We start from the raw sequence: 19,901 nt of genomic DNA on the forward strand, positions 1-19,901 counted from the left end.
CGCCGCTGCGCATGCGCCCGCCCGCCCCGGGGCCGCCGGGTCACGTGGCGGGGGGGCGGCGGGTCCCCGCGATGGGGTGGCGGCTGCTGTGGGTGCTGTGCGCCGCGGGCGCCGCCTGGGGCAAGACGCTGCGGGGCGGCTTCGTCAGCTCCGGCGCGCGGCTGCAGCCCGTGGCACGCTTCCAGTTCCGCGGTAGGTGCCCGCCGTCTGCGAGGAGAGAAGGGAAGAATGGAACGGGGAGCGGAGGAGGATTGAAGCGTGACCTTTGGGGGTGCCGAAAGGGGAACGATGGGAGAGAGGGGTGGGGTGGGGTGGGGTGGGGTGGGGTGGGGGGGGGAGCGGTTCGTTGTCGGCGTCCTGCGAAGGTTAACGTGGAAGTGCTGTAAGTAGGTCCGAGGTGGGGGGAGGGGGCGGGTAAAAGCGTTGCTCGAGGCTAAGAGAAAAGCACTGTTGAAAGCCCACGGCTTTTTTTTTTTTTGGTAGAATTTATCAGAACAGGTTTGAGGACCACGGAGTTATCAGGCAACATCGTTTGTGTCAAACGAGCTAATTCTGAAACGGCAAAAACGTGTCAAAGTCCACCCTACAGGAAGACTCACAGAATAGCACTTCTGAAGCTTGATTTTCTTTGTAAATATGTTTTTATCCATTTGTTTCACAATTTAGTGTTTTAGCTCTAATCAGTCAATAACGTAAAGGTCCATTTACTCAAGTCCTTCTGCTGTTTGACCCAAGAGCTGCCCCCTGGTACCTGTAACCATGCCATGAAAGTCTTGAAAAAGCAATTGGGGTGGAAGGAAGAAAAATATGATCTGGAATTCTGTTTGAAAAGGAAGAAGGAAGGGGGAAGTAGAGAAGAGTGCTGCCATATGGGTTATGTTCTAAGTTTATTTACAGTACTGCTTTCGTACTGCGTTACTGAGATGTAAAGAAATTGTGAAAATGTACAAACGTAGAAAGAGGTAAAAAGTTTAGAAGTGAAGCTTCAGTGGTGCTCCTTAATCAAAATCTATGTTACGTTAGCCTCCTGTTTTTATGACTGGCATCAAGGCAGAGCAGTTGATTCTGTTTTTTAAATGTCAAGGTGACCATGCTGTTCTGTGTGTCAGAATCACCAATGTAGCAGCAGCTGTGACAAAAGAAGCCAGACTTCACCTGTTTCAAGCACAGGAATGGCTGAAGCTACAGAATCACATCCAGGATCACAGCTGTGCAGAGAAATTCTCTAAAGCTCAACTGACAAGTGAGTTCCTATCTTCCTGTTAAGTTATGTGTGTTATTTAGAAACTTCAGTGTATCAGTGAATTTGGACTTTGCATCAGCTTAAGTAAAGGTAAGAACTTTGACCTTCTGTAATTTAAAAAGATTACAAGTATGCAATTGCTTCTTTGCATCACATCAGAAGACTTTGTTTGCAAGTTATGATTTAATAGACTACTGGAAAATGACAATCCTTGACAAACAGTGACCTTACTGCAAAGAGTTAAACTTGCTGACAGGTTCTACTCTCATGCTTTCATTTGCACACCACTCAGAAATGAGGTTCCAGTTTGCATTTACTCATTCAGTACAGAAGTTTTCTGTAGTTCTGCTTGGAGTAAAAGTAAAATGTTTTTATTTTTTTAAAGTCTCACACCTGTCCTTAAAGAGGTTAGCGTATGAAGAATTGTGGAGAATGTTATTGCAAGATGAAACCAAAGTAGTTAGAATGAATAAATGGTTGATGTAGTCAAATGTGAAGACTAGATCCCTAGCCTGTGTGTCAATAAGGCTATACCAAAATTCAACTGAGAGTATGAACGGAGAGCAGAGCTACCCCTTCTACATGCTATTTAACTTATTTTTTCTTTTCCATTAGGCAACATATGAAATAATTAATCTATCTTCTTACAGAGGTTGCTTTCCTTAAAGGAGCTGTTTCATTTTGACTATTTGATTAGTAAGATACGTAGTGGAACACATGCTCAGTCTTAGCTACACAAAACAACTTTATCAGAACACATTTTTTTCTGCTTCATGTGTTCTCCAAACTTGTATTTCATGACAGCTGCTGCTATGTCATGTGTTTCTTCCTGGATCCAACTGTTGATCGTGGAAGTACGTGCTTTCAAAGAACAGAAAATAACTTGAAACAAGTTTGTTTGAATTGCGTAAATGTTTTTCATAAGCAGGCTTTAAGTTAGAAATTAGTTCTAAATATTATCTAGAACAGGTTTAGAGATAATGAGTTTGCCAAGGGTTGATTTATGCCTGTGTTTGTAGTTTTTCTCTTAGAGAAAAAGGTTTGCGTAAAGACTAGCTTCTTTTGTAGAATTTTAATGAACTTAAAATATTCAAATGAATCAACTCTCTTAGTTCTACAGAAACAGCTTTCATCTATGGTGGAGCTGATGAGTGGTGATCACTGTTACACTTGTTAATTCCTTAACCAGTGTAACAATGCTTGCTCAAACATACAGAGCCACGGATTTAATACACAGCACATTCTTATTTTGGAGAGCTTGCCTAATGGTTAGCAGTTGATTTGAGGAAAAATACTGCTGGCATCACTAAGCAGATGAAACTTTTCAGTCATGCACGGTTGGTTTTAATGTCATTAATTTGAAATGTGGATTTTTTTTCAGTGGTCTCAGCCCCTTAGTGTCAGTTGAAATTGTGACAGTTTGGGAAAGATGCTATAAAATGTGCAGAGTTGTACTTCAAAGCATGCCCATCAATTATCGATGTTCCATGTGGTTGTTCTTGTTCTGTGCTCTGAGTATCTTTGAAAGTAGGATAGAATCAATTTCACAAACATAATTTTTTTTTGTAATGAGTCAGTATCTCCTGGCTAATGCAGAAAACCTGGTCCCATTGATACTGTATACATTGTACCAGAGAATAGAAATGTGCTGAAGGTAATACTGTTTGCAGTTACTGGCTTCTGGTGGAATGGAGCCATCCTAGGAAACCCAAAAGCTGAGAAATGGAGTACAGTACGTATCCTCACAAGCCATTGACTGCGCCTAGTTGAAACCAAAGATGAGACTGGAAGTCTGATCTCAGGTATTGTGGTGAGCTTTCAAAGCAGAGACTGTTGTATGCTGCATGTAGTTCATAAACTGTAAATGATGCATATTCAAATTCTATCTTCATTCAAGGATGAGTTTTTTAAAAACAAGTTAATCAAGTATCTACTCTTGTTTATTTGTCTGTTTGTTTGTTTGTTTGTTTTCTTCCAAAGTGACTGTGAACCACACAGAGCAAAATCTGACAGTGTCCCAGATTCCTTATCCGGAAACATGGTATGTGTTTTATGTAGACAAGTTTACCTGCGAGGAGAATTATTCTGAAACCGAGGATATTCAGTTTGAAATGGTCTTACTAAATCCAGATGCAGAAGGGAATCCATTAGATCACTTTAGCGCAGGGGAGTCTGGTAAGATTTTTTTTCTTAAAATTAGATTTGTAAGTTAAGGATCTGATCCCCCAAACAAGTCAGGAGTTACTATGCTTGTGAAAATATGGTACGGGGGAAGGGACAGCAGAATCTTCTACATTTCAGGTCTGACTTTCTCAAAGAAGAGTAAACTTAAATTCATATTCTAATACTGTGGAAAAATTATTGCCTTTCTCTAGAGTGACTTAGAAAAGCTTAACTAAATACAGATATAGTATACAAGGAAAGACTGTTGACATCCTTGCTACTGGGTTGTTTTGTTTCTTTTTTTCTATTAAAATTGATTCCATTTGATTGTGAATTGAATCCCTGATTTTAATCAGTTGGTTTATTTAATGTGTGGAATTCCTTAACTAGACTTTGTAAGACTTCAGTCTGTGCAGTATGAGTTCATGTCCAACATAAATGTTTTACCAGTACAAGGTCAGCTCACCATCTAGGTTTTTCCAAGTTTGTTACTCACTTTGTTAATAGGCTGCACGCTATGAAATGTTTCGATCCTATGGCTTTTTATTTAAAAAAAAATACAAATTTAAGTCTTTAGACCCCCAAAGAAAAAATTCTGGAAATATCTCAAGGCAGCAGCAGCAGATAAGCATACATAAGAGTGTGTGACACTTTGGCCAGTACAAATCAACTGAAATGTAGTGCTTAGCTTCCCTGCTTTGGAAGGCCTAGTTAGCATGTCACTGACTTTGACCAGAAGTTGTCTTCATGTTCTGATTTAGCCTATGTACCCAGGACTAGCCTTACAGCAGTGCTAAGAATTGCATGCTCGACTGTCCTGGTTGGTATCCACTGAATGTAGAGGGAGCCAAGGCAGGTTCCTTGGTAAAAGGAGGAAACTCTTCACACTGAAACCATCAGAGGAACCTGTAAGAAAGTTACTTGTCACCTGTTTTTCCAGACTTCTAGGTTGACTTACTCCTCCTCAGTCGTGCTTCTTACTCTGCACATGTGGTTTATCGTTCTAATTTGGTGAATTCTGTATGAAGAAGCGAATTCTAAGTTAATTCACTTATTCTCAAAAAGCAGTCATAGCGTTCTTTTGCTAAATTGAGAGACAGTCAGTCGCATTGTGTGGCCTTTAAGTAATGTGCAGTCCTAGAGAGGCATCTCAGCTCTGTATATTTTTTAATGAATATTTTCAAAATTAGGAAGCAGAACTCAGACAAGCTTGCATGCTGAGTAAGGAGATCTATAAATACTGGTATAAATGCTGGTATTTATAGCTAATAAGGAGGAAATAGGATGAGCTTTACATGCCATGTCTTCCATGGTTGCAGATGAACACCTCTTTATTCAGAATGAAAAACTGCAACACTGCCAGCAATCCTGAAGTGACATGCCTATATCTTTTCAAAGAACTGAGGAGGATTTCTTCTCTATAGAACATTAGACCATCAGAGAAGAGGTCCAGGTTCATTTCTTGTATTTTATTTTCTTTGAGGGTGGTAAGATATTTACATAGGACTGGCAGTGGAATTTGAAGTTTCTAAGAGCAGCTGACCAGGTGAACAGCATCTGTAGGATTGTGAAGTTAGGCACTTGAAATGAGCATGTATATATTTTATTTTCTGTGTCATAGAATGGTTTGGGTTAAAGATCATCCATTTGCAACTATCTGATGTGGGCAGAGATGTCTTCCATTAGATCAGGTTGCCCAGAGCCCCATCCAGGCTGGCCTTGAACTCTTCAAAGAATGGGGCATCCAACAGCTTCTCTGGGCAGTGTGTTGCAGTGCCTCACCACACTCTGAGTGAAGAATTTTGTCCTGGTGTCTAATCTAAATCCACCTTCTTTTCATTTAAAACCATTATCCCTTGTCCTGTTGGTACACTCCCTGATTATTTCCCCAACTAGGTGTTGTGGAAGTAGGAAAACTTAAAAAGACAGCTTGAAAATTACTTATGTTGGTTTTTTTTTTGTTTTGTTTTCTTTTTGGTGGAATTGTTTTGGTTGTGGGTTTGGTTGTTGTTTTTTGGTCTCACATGGGTTTGTCACAGTTTCTTTCTAGTGGCAAAGAGTTTTCTATCTTAAATATGTAGTGTTTTTAAAGTGCACTCAATCATCATGATGAGAAATAACATATCCCCATTGTCTTTTCCAACCTCAGTTGACTTTGGAGAAGACAGATAAAAGAATGTTTTCTTGTTGTTTGGGATTCTCCTTTTTGTCAGTCATAAATTATGCAGAGGTATGCAAGGGAGGCACAGCCATTCTGAAGTGTTAGATCTTTAGTGAGTCCTTGTTATCATATGCTCTTTATGTCCCATTTCACTGTATGCATTTTAGACATAGAACTTAAAGCACTAGCAAATACTAAGAGCTCATCTAACAGTTTTCTGTATTTGTCAGTTCTGTTGCTTGAATTGTTACGTAGGAGAATAGTGACACCCAGTGGTTAACTGTGTCCTGGGTTTCTCTCTTTTCAGATTGCCTTTAGTAATTGTAGCAAAAAAAGAAATCATTAAAAATGAGTCATTTAATGAATATATATTTCTGATGAATGGGCTGCAATAATTTTATTTTTATCAGGAAGCTGTGTGCCATTTTATAGTATTTCAATAATTGCTATAAATCTTTTCATGTTTGAACAGAATTTATCCTAAACTCAGAAGAGGGTAAAAAATACTTGATATTTGAAAAATTAAATTGAAGTCTTGGGTAAGACTTTCTAAAAAATTCATTGAGTCTTGGGTAAAATATGTTAGGTTTTGCACATTTTATCTTTACTATTATTTTTGGATGACAATAACTTTGTATTATCCAGTGATTATATAAATAACATATGGAGGTTTTTGCTCACTGCTAGCAATAGCATTTCTGTATCAAAACTGAGCTGTATTTCTTTTTTTCTTTCCCCCCTCACAGGACTACATGAATTCTATTTCCTACTTGTCCTAGCATACTTTGTAACAGCTTGCATATATGCACAGTCCCTATGGCAGACAATTAAGAAGCATGGACCAATGCATACTGTATTAAAGATGCTTTCAGTTGCGTTACTGTTGCAGGCTGGTTCAGCTTTTGCCAACTACTTGCATTTCTCAAGGTATCTTTACTTTTGCTTTTAATCTTAAGACTTGGAGGACATGTTGTTTTAAAGTTTAGTACATGATCTTTCCTGTGCTGATTCTTACAAAACATAGGGCTGACTTTTTAGAAGTTGCCTAATTGTAATTGTAGAGAGAGCACGAACTTAAGGATTGCTTGCTTTAAAATATCATCTTTTATTCTGTTACCAGTTATTCCAAGGATGGAATAGGAGCACCTTTTATGGGAAGTCTGGCAGAATGTGAGTATGCTTGTGTGCTGGTTTTTTTATATATTCCTATGTGTTAATCCATATAAGGCATTAATGAATGTACTTCTTGGACTGAATTATTATTCTTCACCGTATCACTGGATTTCTAACATGAAATGTTGAGCAATTTTTAAGTCACTCTTCTGAAAAACGTTTTATTTTGAAAGTTTATAGTAACTGTACTTAAAGCCCTATAATTGTGATCCAGCTACAAACATTTACCTACGTAACTATCACCTGAATAAATCTTTCAATATGTTGAAGAGTTTTACCAAGTTTGCATGATCCACTGAAGCTTTGGGGGAAACTATCACGTTCTATGGAGTGTGTCATTTCAGTAGCAAATTTAACATTGATTATAACAAAAGCATGTTTGATAGCACAAATGATAAGATTAGAGTGGTGCAAGAAATGCTTCTGTGAAGAATTGATGGTGACAAAGCATCCTTTGCTTTCCATATGGATTTCCTGAGTTCTGTGAGCTGAATTATTTTATCCACACTACCCAAAATGCACTAGTTTATTCTTGCAAGTTTGGAGTCTAGTGTTGCTCTTATTTATTTATTTATTATTTCTGCCTTGTGTATTTTACGTTTGAAGCATTTAGCGATTCTTTCTGAGCAAATATGTTGCCTTTTGATTGGTCTGGAGCATGCCAAGAAAGAAGCACTACAATAGTATAGGCAAGTAATAACCTATGTAGAAAAATACTTCCCGTCATAGAATTCATTTAGAAACTTGCAGTTGGAAATAACAGCCTCTTGATGGCACTTGGCTCCACAGTAATTGATGCTCTTGTTTTAAAAAGTCAAGTTAGAAGTCTTTGCAGCCTCTCTAGCAACTGGGTTTTTAAATTTTCCTTCTTGTCTCCTGAAATGAAAATAAGTTGACACTATATAACTGGTCATAACTCCTCTCCACTGCAAAATCCAGTGTTAACTGTGTAACCAGAACTGCAGAGAAAATAGCTGCATCTTAGATTTGCTGTGTATGCGTGTACGGATTGAAGTGGAAGCCATTCTTCTATTGCTTACAGGGAAGGTTACTAAGTGAGGTAGTGTCTTTGAATCAATACCTGAATTTAAGTGACTCAGCTAAGAGGTTTTCGTACTGTTCTTAAAATTTGTGGTTCCCAAAACAGTAAGAAAGCAGAAGGAAAAGTAGAAAGCTTCAGTGCCAATTACAATTCTGAAGGATCACCGATAGCAAGTGCAGTTTGGAGATGGAACACGCTGCCATCTTTTTTTCTGTGTTAGAACAGAAATCCTTGTTAAATGATCCCATTTTCATTAACTTCGCTGGGAGCAGAATTTCTTCTAGAAACCTGTTCAGATGCTGTGCCAAGCAATTATTCGTTTCCCAGCGTTATTTAATCCTTACTATGTACAAAAACCTGTCACTGTCTAACTCATCATCTGAATCAATCATACAATCATATAAATCACATGAATAATCCTGGCACGTAAAAGCATCTCAAACAGCCATCTTTTAACTTCTGATAAGATCAAAATGTGAGAAGTCAAATGGTATTATTATAGCTGTTGAACAGCTGAAAATGTTGTTCAGGCCAGCTCCTGTTCTTAACCCTGCCATGAGTGGTTTCAAAAAATGTTTATCAGTGTGGTGGTAGGTGCTTTATAAGTATATATTTAAAAAAAGAAAAAGCATGATGAAATCAGACAAAGTGACGAAGTCAGTATCAGTTCAGTAGTGTGCGACTTTACACTGATCCTAGATATCTTGGGATCATTATTTTTTCCAAACTTTTCTTCAGTATAAAGCCTCATCTTACTTGTAGGTAAGATATATGTGGCACCAAATACTGAAGCCTGTACTGATTTTTGTCTTAAACCATTCTGCCTGGGAATCCACTTATATTGTTGCCACACTGAAGAGCAGAGGAATGTGTATCGAAGACTGACTGAGAGATGATGTCTGTCTATAACTTACAGGGAAGGTTACCTTAAGGACTGAGAGAAAATGAAATGATTGAATGCTCTCTAGACCATCCAGATTTATTCAGACATTTCCGTAGTCTGGATTTGTAATATGGGTTTGGCATGCCTTGAGCTTACATAACAATTTTTCTAGGGTGCACCATGCCTAGATAGCATTGTAAAATAATTACAGGCTTTTTGTCCCAAGATGCCAGTTCATTTTTGAAGTTTGAGTCTACCAAAAGCTCATGACAGTTGCTAAATAACAAAGGTGTCTGAAGATGTTAGAAGTATGTAAGCATATGAAGTATGAGAATACCAAATAAATCCCAAGAGCAATATGTTAACATGTTGAATTTTTTTATATCCATATTTTGCTAGTGTTGGTGAGCGTCATAGAAATACAGTAGCTGATCTTCATTTGGCATAGATCCCTTGTGTGCGTGTTAGTCTGTGTACAGAAGCAGCATTTTCTATTGTATATGGAAGTATATCTATTTTTTTGTACATTCCAGCTGTTCCATAAAAACAGACGTTTTCCTCTACGATGTAGAAATATTTTCCTTATATCTGATAACAGAATTGGAAATGTCAAGTATGGAACTAATTTAAATGAACTAAAATATGAAGTGAATAAAAAGCGTTGTTGCACATAGTGACCATCTCTAATTTCTGAAACAAATTTGAAATTTACATAAGAATTGATTTCTCAAGTTGCTTTTAGATCTCTGCTACGCTAGTATTTTGAGCCGGTTTACACTGAAGTCCATATGCCAGCTTTAAAATAGTTTGGTAAGTTTCAGTCAGAAATTTACCAGCTCGATAATGCTTGTGGATAGCTTCTAACTCAGGATTTTTCTGTGATTCTATGAGCTTTGAAGCTTAACAATCACCCAGAAATAAACTTTCAGTTCTTTCTAGTATAAGCAGTGCTTCAACAAGGAAGGAAAAACAAATGGTTTAGTATATCCTAGCTTGAAATTTTCCTTACTCAGATACAGCATCAAACACAGGTTAGAGACACTGATTAAGAAAGTAGCTTCATGGAGTACATGTTAATTGTTTCCAGACAGAGGGGGAAAAAAAAGTGTTCACAGTGAAAGAGGCAAAGGGAGTCTGCATTTAACAAAGTACAGACAGATAGCTGCTTCAAACTAAGTTAGTGTAGGGTTAGTCATTGTATTTGCCCTTTAAGTATCTGACCGTGGAATTTGTCCCAAGTATTTGTGTTTTCTGTTGCAAGCAACGCCTTCCTTAAGACAAAATGCAATTAATTTAGAAGTACAGTGCCACTGTTTGATTTTTGAACAAAAGTTTTGTGGGACAAAGAAAGGAGTTCATTTCATTGTGTTTTATACTTGCAGAGCGATTAACATATATATGATTTTAGTCTGCTGGCCTTTATAAGTCTGTTAATGCAGGTGGATTCCTGAGCCTAGGCTTCTTTGACAAAAGAGTAGAAATTGGAAGAATGTGGCACTGTGCCCATGTCATTGCAGAATTACAGCATAAGTAGAGGAAAGCTGGTAGCGGGCTGTTTGGTCATTTAAGATGACCAAAATATCCACATTCTGTGGCAAATCAACTTCAGTTAATCAAACTGTTAGCGAAGACTATAAGTGAAGGTGATTCTGAGGCATAAATATCCATCCTTTGTTTGTGAGTGTAGTAAATAACTCTCTTTGTTTTTAGGAAAAAAAAAATGTATATTTTTTTGTGGTGACTGTATGTTTTTCTTTTGTTTTTAATAGTGTGTGACATAGTCTCTCAGATACAAATGCTTTATTTGTTGTTGAGTCTGTGTATGGGCTGGACAATGGGCAGAATGAAGAAATCTTACAGCAGACCTCTTCAATGGGATTCCACTCCAACATCTACTGGCATTGCTGTAGTAGTAGTTGTTACACAGGTTTGTATTTTACATTCATACTTATACTAAAACATTTGCTATTAAGTATGACAGAACTGTGAACCAACTAATTTCAATATCTTATGAGAGAAGTGTATCAAGACCTGCTGAAAAAAAAAACAAAACCCACAGCATAATGTGCACCCAGCAAGTCTAATAAGTAACAACAGTTCCTCTTTATTTTAACAGTTTAAGGTATAGCTTCACAGCATGTTTTTGTTCAGCAGTAAAACCACTTAAGAAGTTCCCACAGTTCTCCAAACTCCTGGTTGTATCAATTGTTCATAGTATTATACTGTAAACCAGATTAGTGGAATGATCTAGACTGAATGAGAAGGGAAAAAAAAGAGGTTTTGGTATGATCTTACCAATCTGATTTGCAACTTGGTCCTATAAATAGCTGTAATCAGTACAGTTGCGTGGTTGTGAACTGTGATATCAGTGCTGAAAATGAGGGGCATGGGAGGAAAGGTGAGAGAAAGATTCTTTCAATTCTTTTTCTGTCACCAAAAATGTGGGTCTGTGTCTTCATCTTAGAACCACTCAAATAGGATGTCTGATGGTCTTTTCAATCAATATAAGGCAATTCTTTAAAGGTTCATACTCACGATTGTTCTTGCAAATATACAAATGATGTGACACATAACTTCATTCAAATGTTTTTATATTAATATAAATTAGAAAGTCAAGTAAACCTGTAACTTAAAAGTAAATTGTAATGGAGATCATCCAACCCTGGTGGTGTCTTTTGTAAACAAATTTTTTTAAATCACAGCATAAAGACAAGAGAATCTGAAAGCCATTGAGAATGAGAAGAACAGGGAGAAACTGGAGACAGTAATGAGGAAGAGATCATACTAAAGATTTTATGCCATTTGAGTAATGTCTCTAATTAGTGCTGCTTCCAAACTAAATAAGTGGACTGCTGAAACATTAAGAGTAGCTGGGAGCTTACAGTATTCTTGCTAATTAAGAATATAAACCAAAGCCTATTAAGGTCAATGGGACTGTTGAAATTTAAAGATGGGTGTCAGAGTAAGGTGGAATGAACCTACTAGCACCAGTACTTTTACATACTGGTAGTAAAGACTTCTAAAGTGTTTAATTTTATTCCTGCCTCTCCTCTGGTACATACATATGGATGTGTTAATACCCTGTCACTTGAGACTGGAAAGTTTGTTGTTGTTTTTTCCTTTTTACTATACATAGAAAGGGCACTTGGTATCATCAGCTTGATCTTTTTTTAGTGGTTACTTGTGGTAAAAATTGGGGCAAGCATCATACATCCATGCTGCCCCAGTACTGGTCCAGTAAATATATATGTATACCGTTGGCTATTTGAGCACCAGCAGGGGATTGGTATTAAGTTATCTGTCTTACTGTTCACTATGAGGGCACGTTTCTGCCACATCTCCCTTCTCAGTACTGTTGGGAATGTCAGTTTTGGTAGGAGTCTTGTAGGAACAGAATACATATATCAGAGTATGTCATTGCCTGGGTGGTTCTGCTGTCCGTTTCAGTGTCTGGTGTTCTCTGACACCAAGAGTATCCTTTGCCTTTCTGGAGTGCATATTTTCCATCACACGTTCAGTACATACAATTTTTTTTTCTGATTATAAAAGTATGCAAGTCTTGAGCTCAGGGGAGCAGAACGTGGGCCATGTTGTCTCTATCTGTGACCTCAAGACCTCATTCTCTGATTTAGTCTACTGTTTATCAGTCTAGATGGATGTGCATCAGATCTGCTGTAACAGGGCAATCAGTGATGGTGGTCAGTGATCACTTCTAATGATAAAAACATCATCTCCTTTCTGTCCTGCTCTTTCTCAAAAATTCTTATGGGAGAGCCAGCTTCTTTCCATGCCAGAAACTGGATAGGCCTACTCATGTAAGCAGAGATTTGTCGGGATTGCTACAGAGGATACTGGAAACAGCATGCGTTACCTTAACACAGCTTGAACTGTGTTTTATTGACGTTCTGCTGTTATCCTACTACTAATTCACATTCCTCACAAAGTTTTCAGGTTGTTTTTTCAGGATGGGTGTGTTGGTCTGTTTGTTTTTCTTGTTTCCTCTCCTCTTTCCATTCACGCTATTGATTCTTGGTTTCTGTTCTTTCAAAAATGCCAGCAGTTTCACAGGCTGTGTTTATGGGTTATGTAGAGTGCCCGTTGCCTCCTTGTCAACAAAATCTCATATGGTCTTTGTGGCTGCAGACAGGTAGCATCTCAAAGGGGGAACAAGTCTTGTCATTCATCATCTCCCTTTTTCCTAACTTGTTTTTTTTTTTTTTTTCCCCTCTTTCATTCTCAGAACAAAAGATTCCCAGGCCATTCTGCATTCATTAACTATTCCACACTTTGCTGCTGAGACACAAACCTTGTTCATAATGTTCTACTGATAACAAGCCTTTCCCATCACATTGACCCGAGCAGTTTCCACTTTCAAGGCTGATCAGAGTGGAAGCAGTGATTATAGAAGGAAAGCTTATCACACTGACCAAAATGCATATAGAATCTTAGTGTATTAGAAATCATGCTTCACAGAGGTGTTAGATACACTCCAAAGGTGCACTCAGGGTGAGCTCTGCATCTGACCTGAGATCTGAAACATTTGTTACAGTACCTAAGTTCATGACATTATATATCCAGGTACTAGATACCAGCCTTGCTCTGCTGCCATCTAATTTCCCTTTTGCTTCCCCCTCACCTTTATCTCTCAACAGTTATCTGCTCCATGCAAACCTGCTCTTACTAAAGATTGAATGTTATCTTTCTCTAAAGTCATTGCTGGCATTGCAGGGGGGAGAAGGTGTTCCACCATAATTGTTTCCTTCTGACAGAAAAGGTGACTGTTTGGTTCTTCATCATATGGATGTGGAGGTCCAACTTGTCTAACAGGAACATCAAAATAATGTCCTTGGCAAACTAGCTGTTTGAGGGTGGCCAGTACTGGACAGTGGTTGGTGTCCTGTGACTGGTGTGTTACATAAACAAGGAGATGGTCTTTTTATTTATGAAGAAGCAGTTGTGACTTTAATGTTGCACATAAGCTGTGCACTTAACAGCTCATCCATTCTTCCATATACAGCCTGAGCAGAGTTGTTGTGTTGGATAATCATTACAGTATTTACCCTGATTTATTCTCAGAGGTGAAACAGTTCTGTTCAGTGGTAACAACAAAATCTGATTTCATCTTGAACATGTAGGTAACTGTGTGTTTTTTTTTTCATCTCATTCCCAATACTACAGCAAAGGGAGCCAGACGTGTCCTTTTTGTGTCAAGGTGAGGTGCTTCAGGCCTTACTAATGTTGTTCTCAGGCATGGCCACAGAGATTTTGAGTTCAAAATCAAGTTTGTCTGTGAAAGCTCTCCCTTCACTGAGAACACACTGTCTAATCCACTCTAGCTTACAAACACTCCGTAGCACAGATTTCTGCTTTATAGAATGCTGCTTTTCTCTAGCGAGCAAGAATAGATCCAGCTCACGGTAAGAGCAATGACAAATCTTTTTTCTTCTCCAGGTTTCCTATGGGTTGCACTGACAGTTCCATTTCTACCTCTAATGCTTCTGCTTCTAATTATTTTGGAATGGCCTGGCAAAACTTAAAGAAGCTGAACTTCTGTGATCTTACACTGCTGTCACTGCATACAGTCTTTGTTCAAGTGTGTTGTCTGCACAGCTTACATTCTTCTGAGGGCTAGTCCAGAGAGTACCATGTTGTCAGATGCTATTTTCCTATTAGGATTTTGACTTTGTTCTCGTGATTGCTTTACTCCAGCTCTTTGTCATCTTCTCATGAAAGTGGCTTTCTTCGTTGATGTTACTTTGGTGGTAGGCTGATTCAAACCCTCGTGAGCTCTGTTTTTAATGTTGAGATAGCTGTGGCATCTACCTAAAATTCCCCCTTAAATTGATATGACACTGCATATTCGTGTCAGGAAGATTCTGTATATGATTTTTCTAAAATGTTCTTAGTGTATGTCCAGTCCAAGGATATTAAAGATTGAGTTCCTATGTGTAAGTGTCAAAAAATGAAATGCTCTATACAAGACTGTTGTCATTCTGTACCTGGTAGATTCCTTGATGTTTTCTGGGCATATTGTACCTCATGCTTCTGTGTTGAGAATTCATCGGTTTTGTACCAAAGTCGGTGCTTTAGCCACAACTTTACCAAACACTATGCTGTTTCTCAGGATTTTAAGAGCCATTTAGTCTTATTTCTGGCTTTATCCTTGAATCACAGAATTACAGGGGTTGGAAGGGACCTCTAGAGATCATCTAGTCCAAGAAGGGTTCTCGGTGAAGTAGTTTGATCATTTTGAGTCATTTGCTTGGAGTTGCCCAGAGACAGTGTTTCAGCAGCAGTGTTTTAAAAGACATTGGTCAGGTTACTTACTAGTAATCAGTGATGTTCAAGACATGTGCTTTACACTTCTTACTCTCCTGTATTTCTATTTTATGTTCAGATGGCTGAGAAGTAATTAAAACAACAGCAGTCATGCTCACTGTGTCATAGGCTGAGTAAGGGAAGGAAAAAGTGAGAGAGTACTCTCAAAGCATTTTCTTAGCAAAAACAATCCAGACTCAACGGATGAGACTTGAGGACACCCACCTTTGGAATGCACAGGTGTATTACTCATTTTAAAAAAAAGTTTATATCAGTAACCTTTCTGTCTTTATAATATTGATGTAGTTAGAAAGTCTTTGAATTTGTTCAGAAGGGAATCTGACTAATTTAGATTTCTAAATTGAGGCATACAATGTCTCTTTCTGAAGGCCTTTAGAGCTGCCTTGCTCATATAAATCAAATTTGACTACCTTTCTTCCGAAAGCCTGCATTATTAGACACCTGAAACCCAAGTGCAGGTTAGATGTCTGCAGTAGGTGGACTGGATTCCAGCATATATTCAATTTTTAAAATGCCACTCAGCTGCTACGTGCTGCTGGGAGTCTAAATTTTATGGGTATTCTAATTGGTAATGTTAACAGTCCCGAACTCTTGAAAAGGCTTTATTGAGCAAGACCCAACTTTCATGCAACTCTGCAAGTAGGCACCTGCCTTCTATTCAACTGAGACTTAGAAAGTAGGCTTTTCTTAATCTGTTTTTCCTTCGAGAACCTATCAGTATTCTTTCTCTCAGTGCTCCTCTAACATTGGATTCTACAGCAAGTGGATACAGTACTGTTTTTCTGAGAGTTAAGGTGGATTACTGTCTTGCATGTAGCTGTCTGTTGGCTGGAGTGTTTGTCAGGTGTTGCAACAGCACTTGGAACCTGTGACGCTGCCTTTCATAGTCCCTAAGAGGTTTCCAAGCCAGTTGCTTGCAGAGTCAGGCTCGCTCACAGTTTCTGACCTAGCTGATGTTAAATTCTTTTTTCCACGATGGCACAGCTTCAATAGAAGGGGTGGAGAGTGGCCCACCCAAGAACAGCCTATAGCCTGGCAGTTAGGGCACTCTCCAAGGAGGTGGGAGATGTGAGTTGGATTTCCTTTAGGCAAAGAAGGGAATTGTGGGAGATCTGAGTTCAACTTGGGTGAATGCTTGATCCTTCAGGCTATTGTATAAAAGGGGCAGCAGCACCACCCTCTTACTTCCCCATCTTTAAAAAGAAAAGTGAATCCTGTTAGGATTTTGAAAGAAAAGGCGTAGTCGCCTGCCTTTGAAACAAGCTTTACAGGTTGTGAATCCCAACTGGAAGCGGACACCTCCCTGTAGCTCTGTGGAATCGTTTCAGTGGGCTTCCTGCTGAGTAGGCTGACTGTTTAACTGCATTCATGTTTTGGATCTTAGGCTAAAGTGCTACGTTGCTTCCACCTAAGTTAGAGAAAACCGTAGCTTGTCTAACTTCCTGCAAGTTGCGAAATGCAAGTAATAAGACCCTGTTCCTGCCAGTCGAATTTAAAGTAATGCACAGTCCCAGAAAAGCAGTTCTGGCCAGGGTTATTTGTTGTGCAACGTGGCAGCCTACAGCAGGCAGAGAAGAGCATGACCAGTTGTGCTGATAATCAGGTCCGTGATATGAAGATTGAGGTTTCATGTAAGATTGTTACATTCTAAATGTATGTTGCTGTTGTTCTTTTCCAGAGCTTTTTATTAATTTGGGAACAGTTTGAAGATACTAATCATCACAGCTACCATTCCCACCATGGCGTAGCAAGTGGACTGGTTATTGGCCTCAGAGTTTGCCTGGGTTTGTCACTGGCTGCTGGTCTCTACCAGATCATCACAGTGGAGAGAAGCACGCTGAAAAGGGAGTTCTATATCACCTTTGCCAAAGTATGGGCTCCATCACGGAAACTGATGCCTTTTGCTGTAAATGTAATTGTGGCACGCAGTTGGCTGAAGCCCTGAACTGTTTTCCTCCATAAGAAAGTTAATATTTAAGTGTCTGATTTGATTAAACTGCACCCTGTCATCATATTCTGAGCAGTCATTTTTATTTGACAGGGAGCATAGAGCTTTTCTAAACAGAAATCCCACCTTTCATTGTGTGGTTTTCATTCTGTTGATTGAAAATTAAACAATGGATTCATAAAAAAGACAGAAATGTAAATGCAGCTCCTTTAACTGTCATCTCTTTCTTCTTAGCTGGCGTATAGTTATTTTATAACTTACACTCTTCTTTCAGGCCTGCATTCTCTGGTTTTTGTGCCACCCATGTCTTGCAACCGTTTCTGTAATATTCAGAGAATATCAAAGGGAAAAGGTATGTACAGGCAAGATAAAAGAGATGAAATTTGAATAGTAGTTGTTCTTCATGTTCAGTGTTTGTTAGCAAACTCATGCTCTTAGGCTGTTAATCTTATGACCCCAAAGCAACTTGAAAAGTCTTAGTCACACAGCTCTTATTGATGCTAATGTGAGTCATACTTTACAAAGGCATACTGGGTTTGAATCATCTAAGGGTAATCATTCCTAGACTAAGGGAGATGGGGAGATGGTTAAGTCAAAGGAAAATGTGGAGGGGGTGTTTTGTTTTATTGTTTGCTTGTTTGTTTTTTAATTAAAAGCACCTTGGGGGTTCTTTTAACAAAGCTAGCAGAAAGATAAATCAGTGGATTTTTTTTTTTTGTTGGCTTTTTAGTCTTCATCGTTTAAAAGCTTTACGTGGCTAAATAGTTCAGGGAACTTCTAGCTGAACTGTATTCTGTAGATTAATAGACCTGTCCAAATGCATAGTTTGGTTTGTGAGCTCTGAACATTTAAAAACAAAGTTGGGCTCGCTGGATTTCTCGATTGCTTAATCACACTGGGAAGTAGAGAAAACTAGTGTACAGTGTCTGCCCTGTTCAGATAAAGCACACTTGTATTCTGAGGTGATTGGCTACCTCAGTCCAGGGTAGTTTACTTCTTTACTTTATAGCTACAACCACCTTACATTTATATGCAAATATTTTCAGAAAATGAGCTTCTCTTTGTGTGGGGAATATAGGAAGAGGGAGAAAACATTGTACTAAAAATATATACTACTCATGAAATATTGATACAACGAAATGCCATGTTTCCTTTTTCTAAGGAAGAAATTTGGGGAGAAATGAAGCCTCCTCCAGATCAACAAAAAAAATCTGTTATTAGTTGCTCGGTGGATACATCACTGCAGTAGGGTGAGCAGTCTCTGGAGGTGGAATGAGCAAATAAAATTTTGCAGTATTTTGAGAGCTGGAGTTTACTGAAGGGAGAGTGTAGTTGCTCTGCTCTTGGATTTTGAGAAAGTTTAACCACAGTGTGCAGCTGGAGTTCTTACGTTACGACGCATTTCCTCCTTTAAATGCGTTTAGGTGAAATAAAGAAATGCACGATCCATAAATACTATATTTGTGCAAGAAAAACGTGTATTTTTATGGACTGTCCGTACCAAAACTTAGATTTCTGTTTTCTCAGAAACACTAGTTTCCTTGATGGTGTTGACAAGTACTGCCTTATACGTCTCTCACAGATTAAGGGACTTGCACTGAGAAGAGGTCTAAGTGAGACTGTTAAATCACTCCCATCACAGCTCCACGACTGTGCTAGTTCAGAGTGTATTCAGGGTGTTTTTTTTTCCCCCCTCTGTTTGTTGTAAGAAAAGAATATCTAAACATCACCTCTGCTTATGGAACTGCATGGGTGGTGAATTGCAAGTCTGAAATTCCCCGGAACAGAGACCGCCAGAAGGGGTTATGTGTCTTGCCTTAGGGCTATCTGCTGATTTGAAAACATCCAGGTGTGAGAGCCTAAATCTTGGACTTGAGCTTCGTGTTCAAATCTTTTGTAACTGCAGCAGTATTAAAAGATTTGAAGTTAAGCTTCAAGCACGCACAGAGTGTGCTAGCAGAGATTTATTTGGGTTTGTTTTTCACTTTTTCTCCTTTTCTTTTTCTTTAGATTATTACCATGGGCGTTATCCTCTGTCAGTGCATCTCCATGGTTATCCTCTACAGACTTTTTCTCTCTCACAGTCTATATTGGGAAGTATCTTCACTGTCATCAGTGACGTTGCCACTAACAGTATCTTCTGGACATAAAAGTCGACATCGCTTCTGAGATGATCAGGAAGAATACATTATGTAAAAAAATGTGCAATAATGATCTAAATATGCAGGTATTTTTGTCGCAGGTATGTGATACATTGGTTTCACTGGAAAACTGGGTGATAGTGTCAGAGCGTTTCATGGAACTTTGATCTGACCAAGGTCTTTAGATTCATCTGTTAAAAGCATTGCTGAGAGGAGAAATCTGTAATTTGAGCAATTTCCTGAATGCAGTGTATGTGTAGCATGTGGTGCTGAGCCATGTCACGGGAAAGCGTAAGGAATCTTTATTCTCCTGCTCACAGCCACAGAAAAAAACGTCCTTACTTTATATCAATGCTAGGTTTGAAAGTCTTATAAATACAGTTCTTAAATTGTCTGCAAGCTCAAACAAGTCTGATATAGGCCAGTTGTGAAATTGATGCGATGCCTTACGATGAATACAAGTTTTTTGGTACTTTGTTGTTTGGGTTTTTTTTTTTTCATGCATTTGGAAAAAAATGCATTTTATGTATAAAGGAAATGGAAACAGAAGAGGGAAAGTCCACTAAAAACCTATGTAAAATGTTTACAGCTGTTTGCAGGAAACTTTCCTTTATTTGTTGGTGTGAAATAAAAGCTTTTATTTGCAATTACTGTTCATATTGGTTAGAACTGTGTTGAGAATGGGAGCAGTGTTTATATTTTCCTCTTTCCAAGTAAATGTAACTAAAAATTTCACCTAGTAGTGAAGATCTAAACAATATTTGAGGCTTAAGAGGATACAACAACATAAAGGTAATTAAAACAGCAG

At 38.5% G+C, this 19,901-nt stretch overlaps 1 protein-coding gene across 1 annotated transcript; it reads left to right on the plus strand.

Moving 5' to 3' along the window:
* Window positions 1-71: 71 nt before the first annotated feature.
* On the plus strand, window positions 72-19,277 carry GPR180 (G protein-coupled receptor 180). The gene is made up of 9 exons (XM_065740818.1): window positions 72-192; window positions 1,085-1,243; window positions 3,224-3,418; window positions 6,314-6,494; window positions 6,688-6,737; window positions 10,435-10,592; window positions 16,683-16,874; window positions 17,227-17,304; window positions 18,963-19,277. Exons 1-9 carry the CDS (start codon window positions 72-74, stop codon window positions 19,119-19,121), a joined length of 1,293 nt encoding a protein of 430 aa, XP_065596890.1. The 3' UTR covers window positions 19,122-19,277.
* The last annotated feature ends 624 nt before the right edge of the window (window positions 19,278-19,901 follow it).

Source organism: Cyrtonyx montezumae, unplaced genomic scaffold (genome assembly GCF_038088225.1).
Source record: "Cyrtonyx montezumae isolate F1298 unplaced genomic scaffold, pur_monq_1.0 scaffold_3, whole genome shotgun sequence".
NCBI lineage: Eukaryota > Metazoa > Chordata > Aves > Galliformes > Odontophoridae > Cyrtonyx > Cyrtonyx montezumae.

Excerpts from the sequence above, each read along its gene's own strand:
- GPR180 (XM_065740818.1), top strand. The coding sequence starts at position 72 with ATGGGGTGGCGGCTGCTGTGGGTGCTGTGCGCCGCGGGCGCCGCCTGG. Across the intron at positions 1,244-3,223 it reads CTCTAAAGCTCAACTGACAA|TGACTGTGAACCACACAGAG; the intron begins GTGAGTTCCTAT and ends TTTCTTCCAAAG. Across the intron at positions 16,875-17,226 it reads TCTATATCACCTTTGCCAAA|GCCTGCATTCTCTGGTTTTT; the intron begins GTATGGGCTCCA and ends CTCTTCTTTCAG.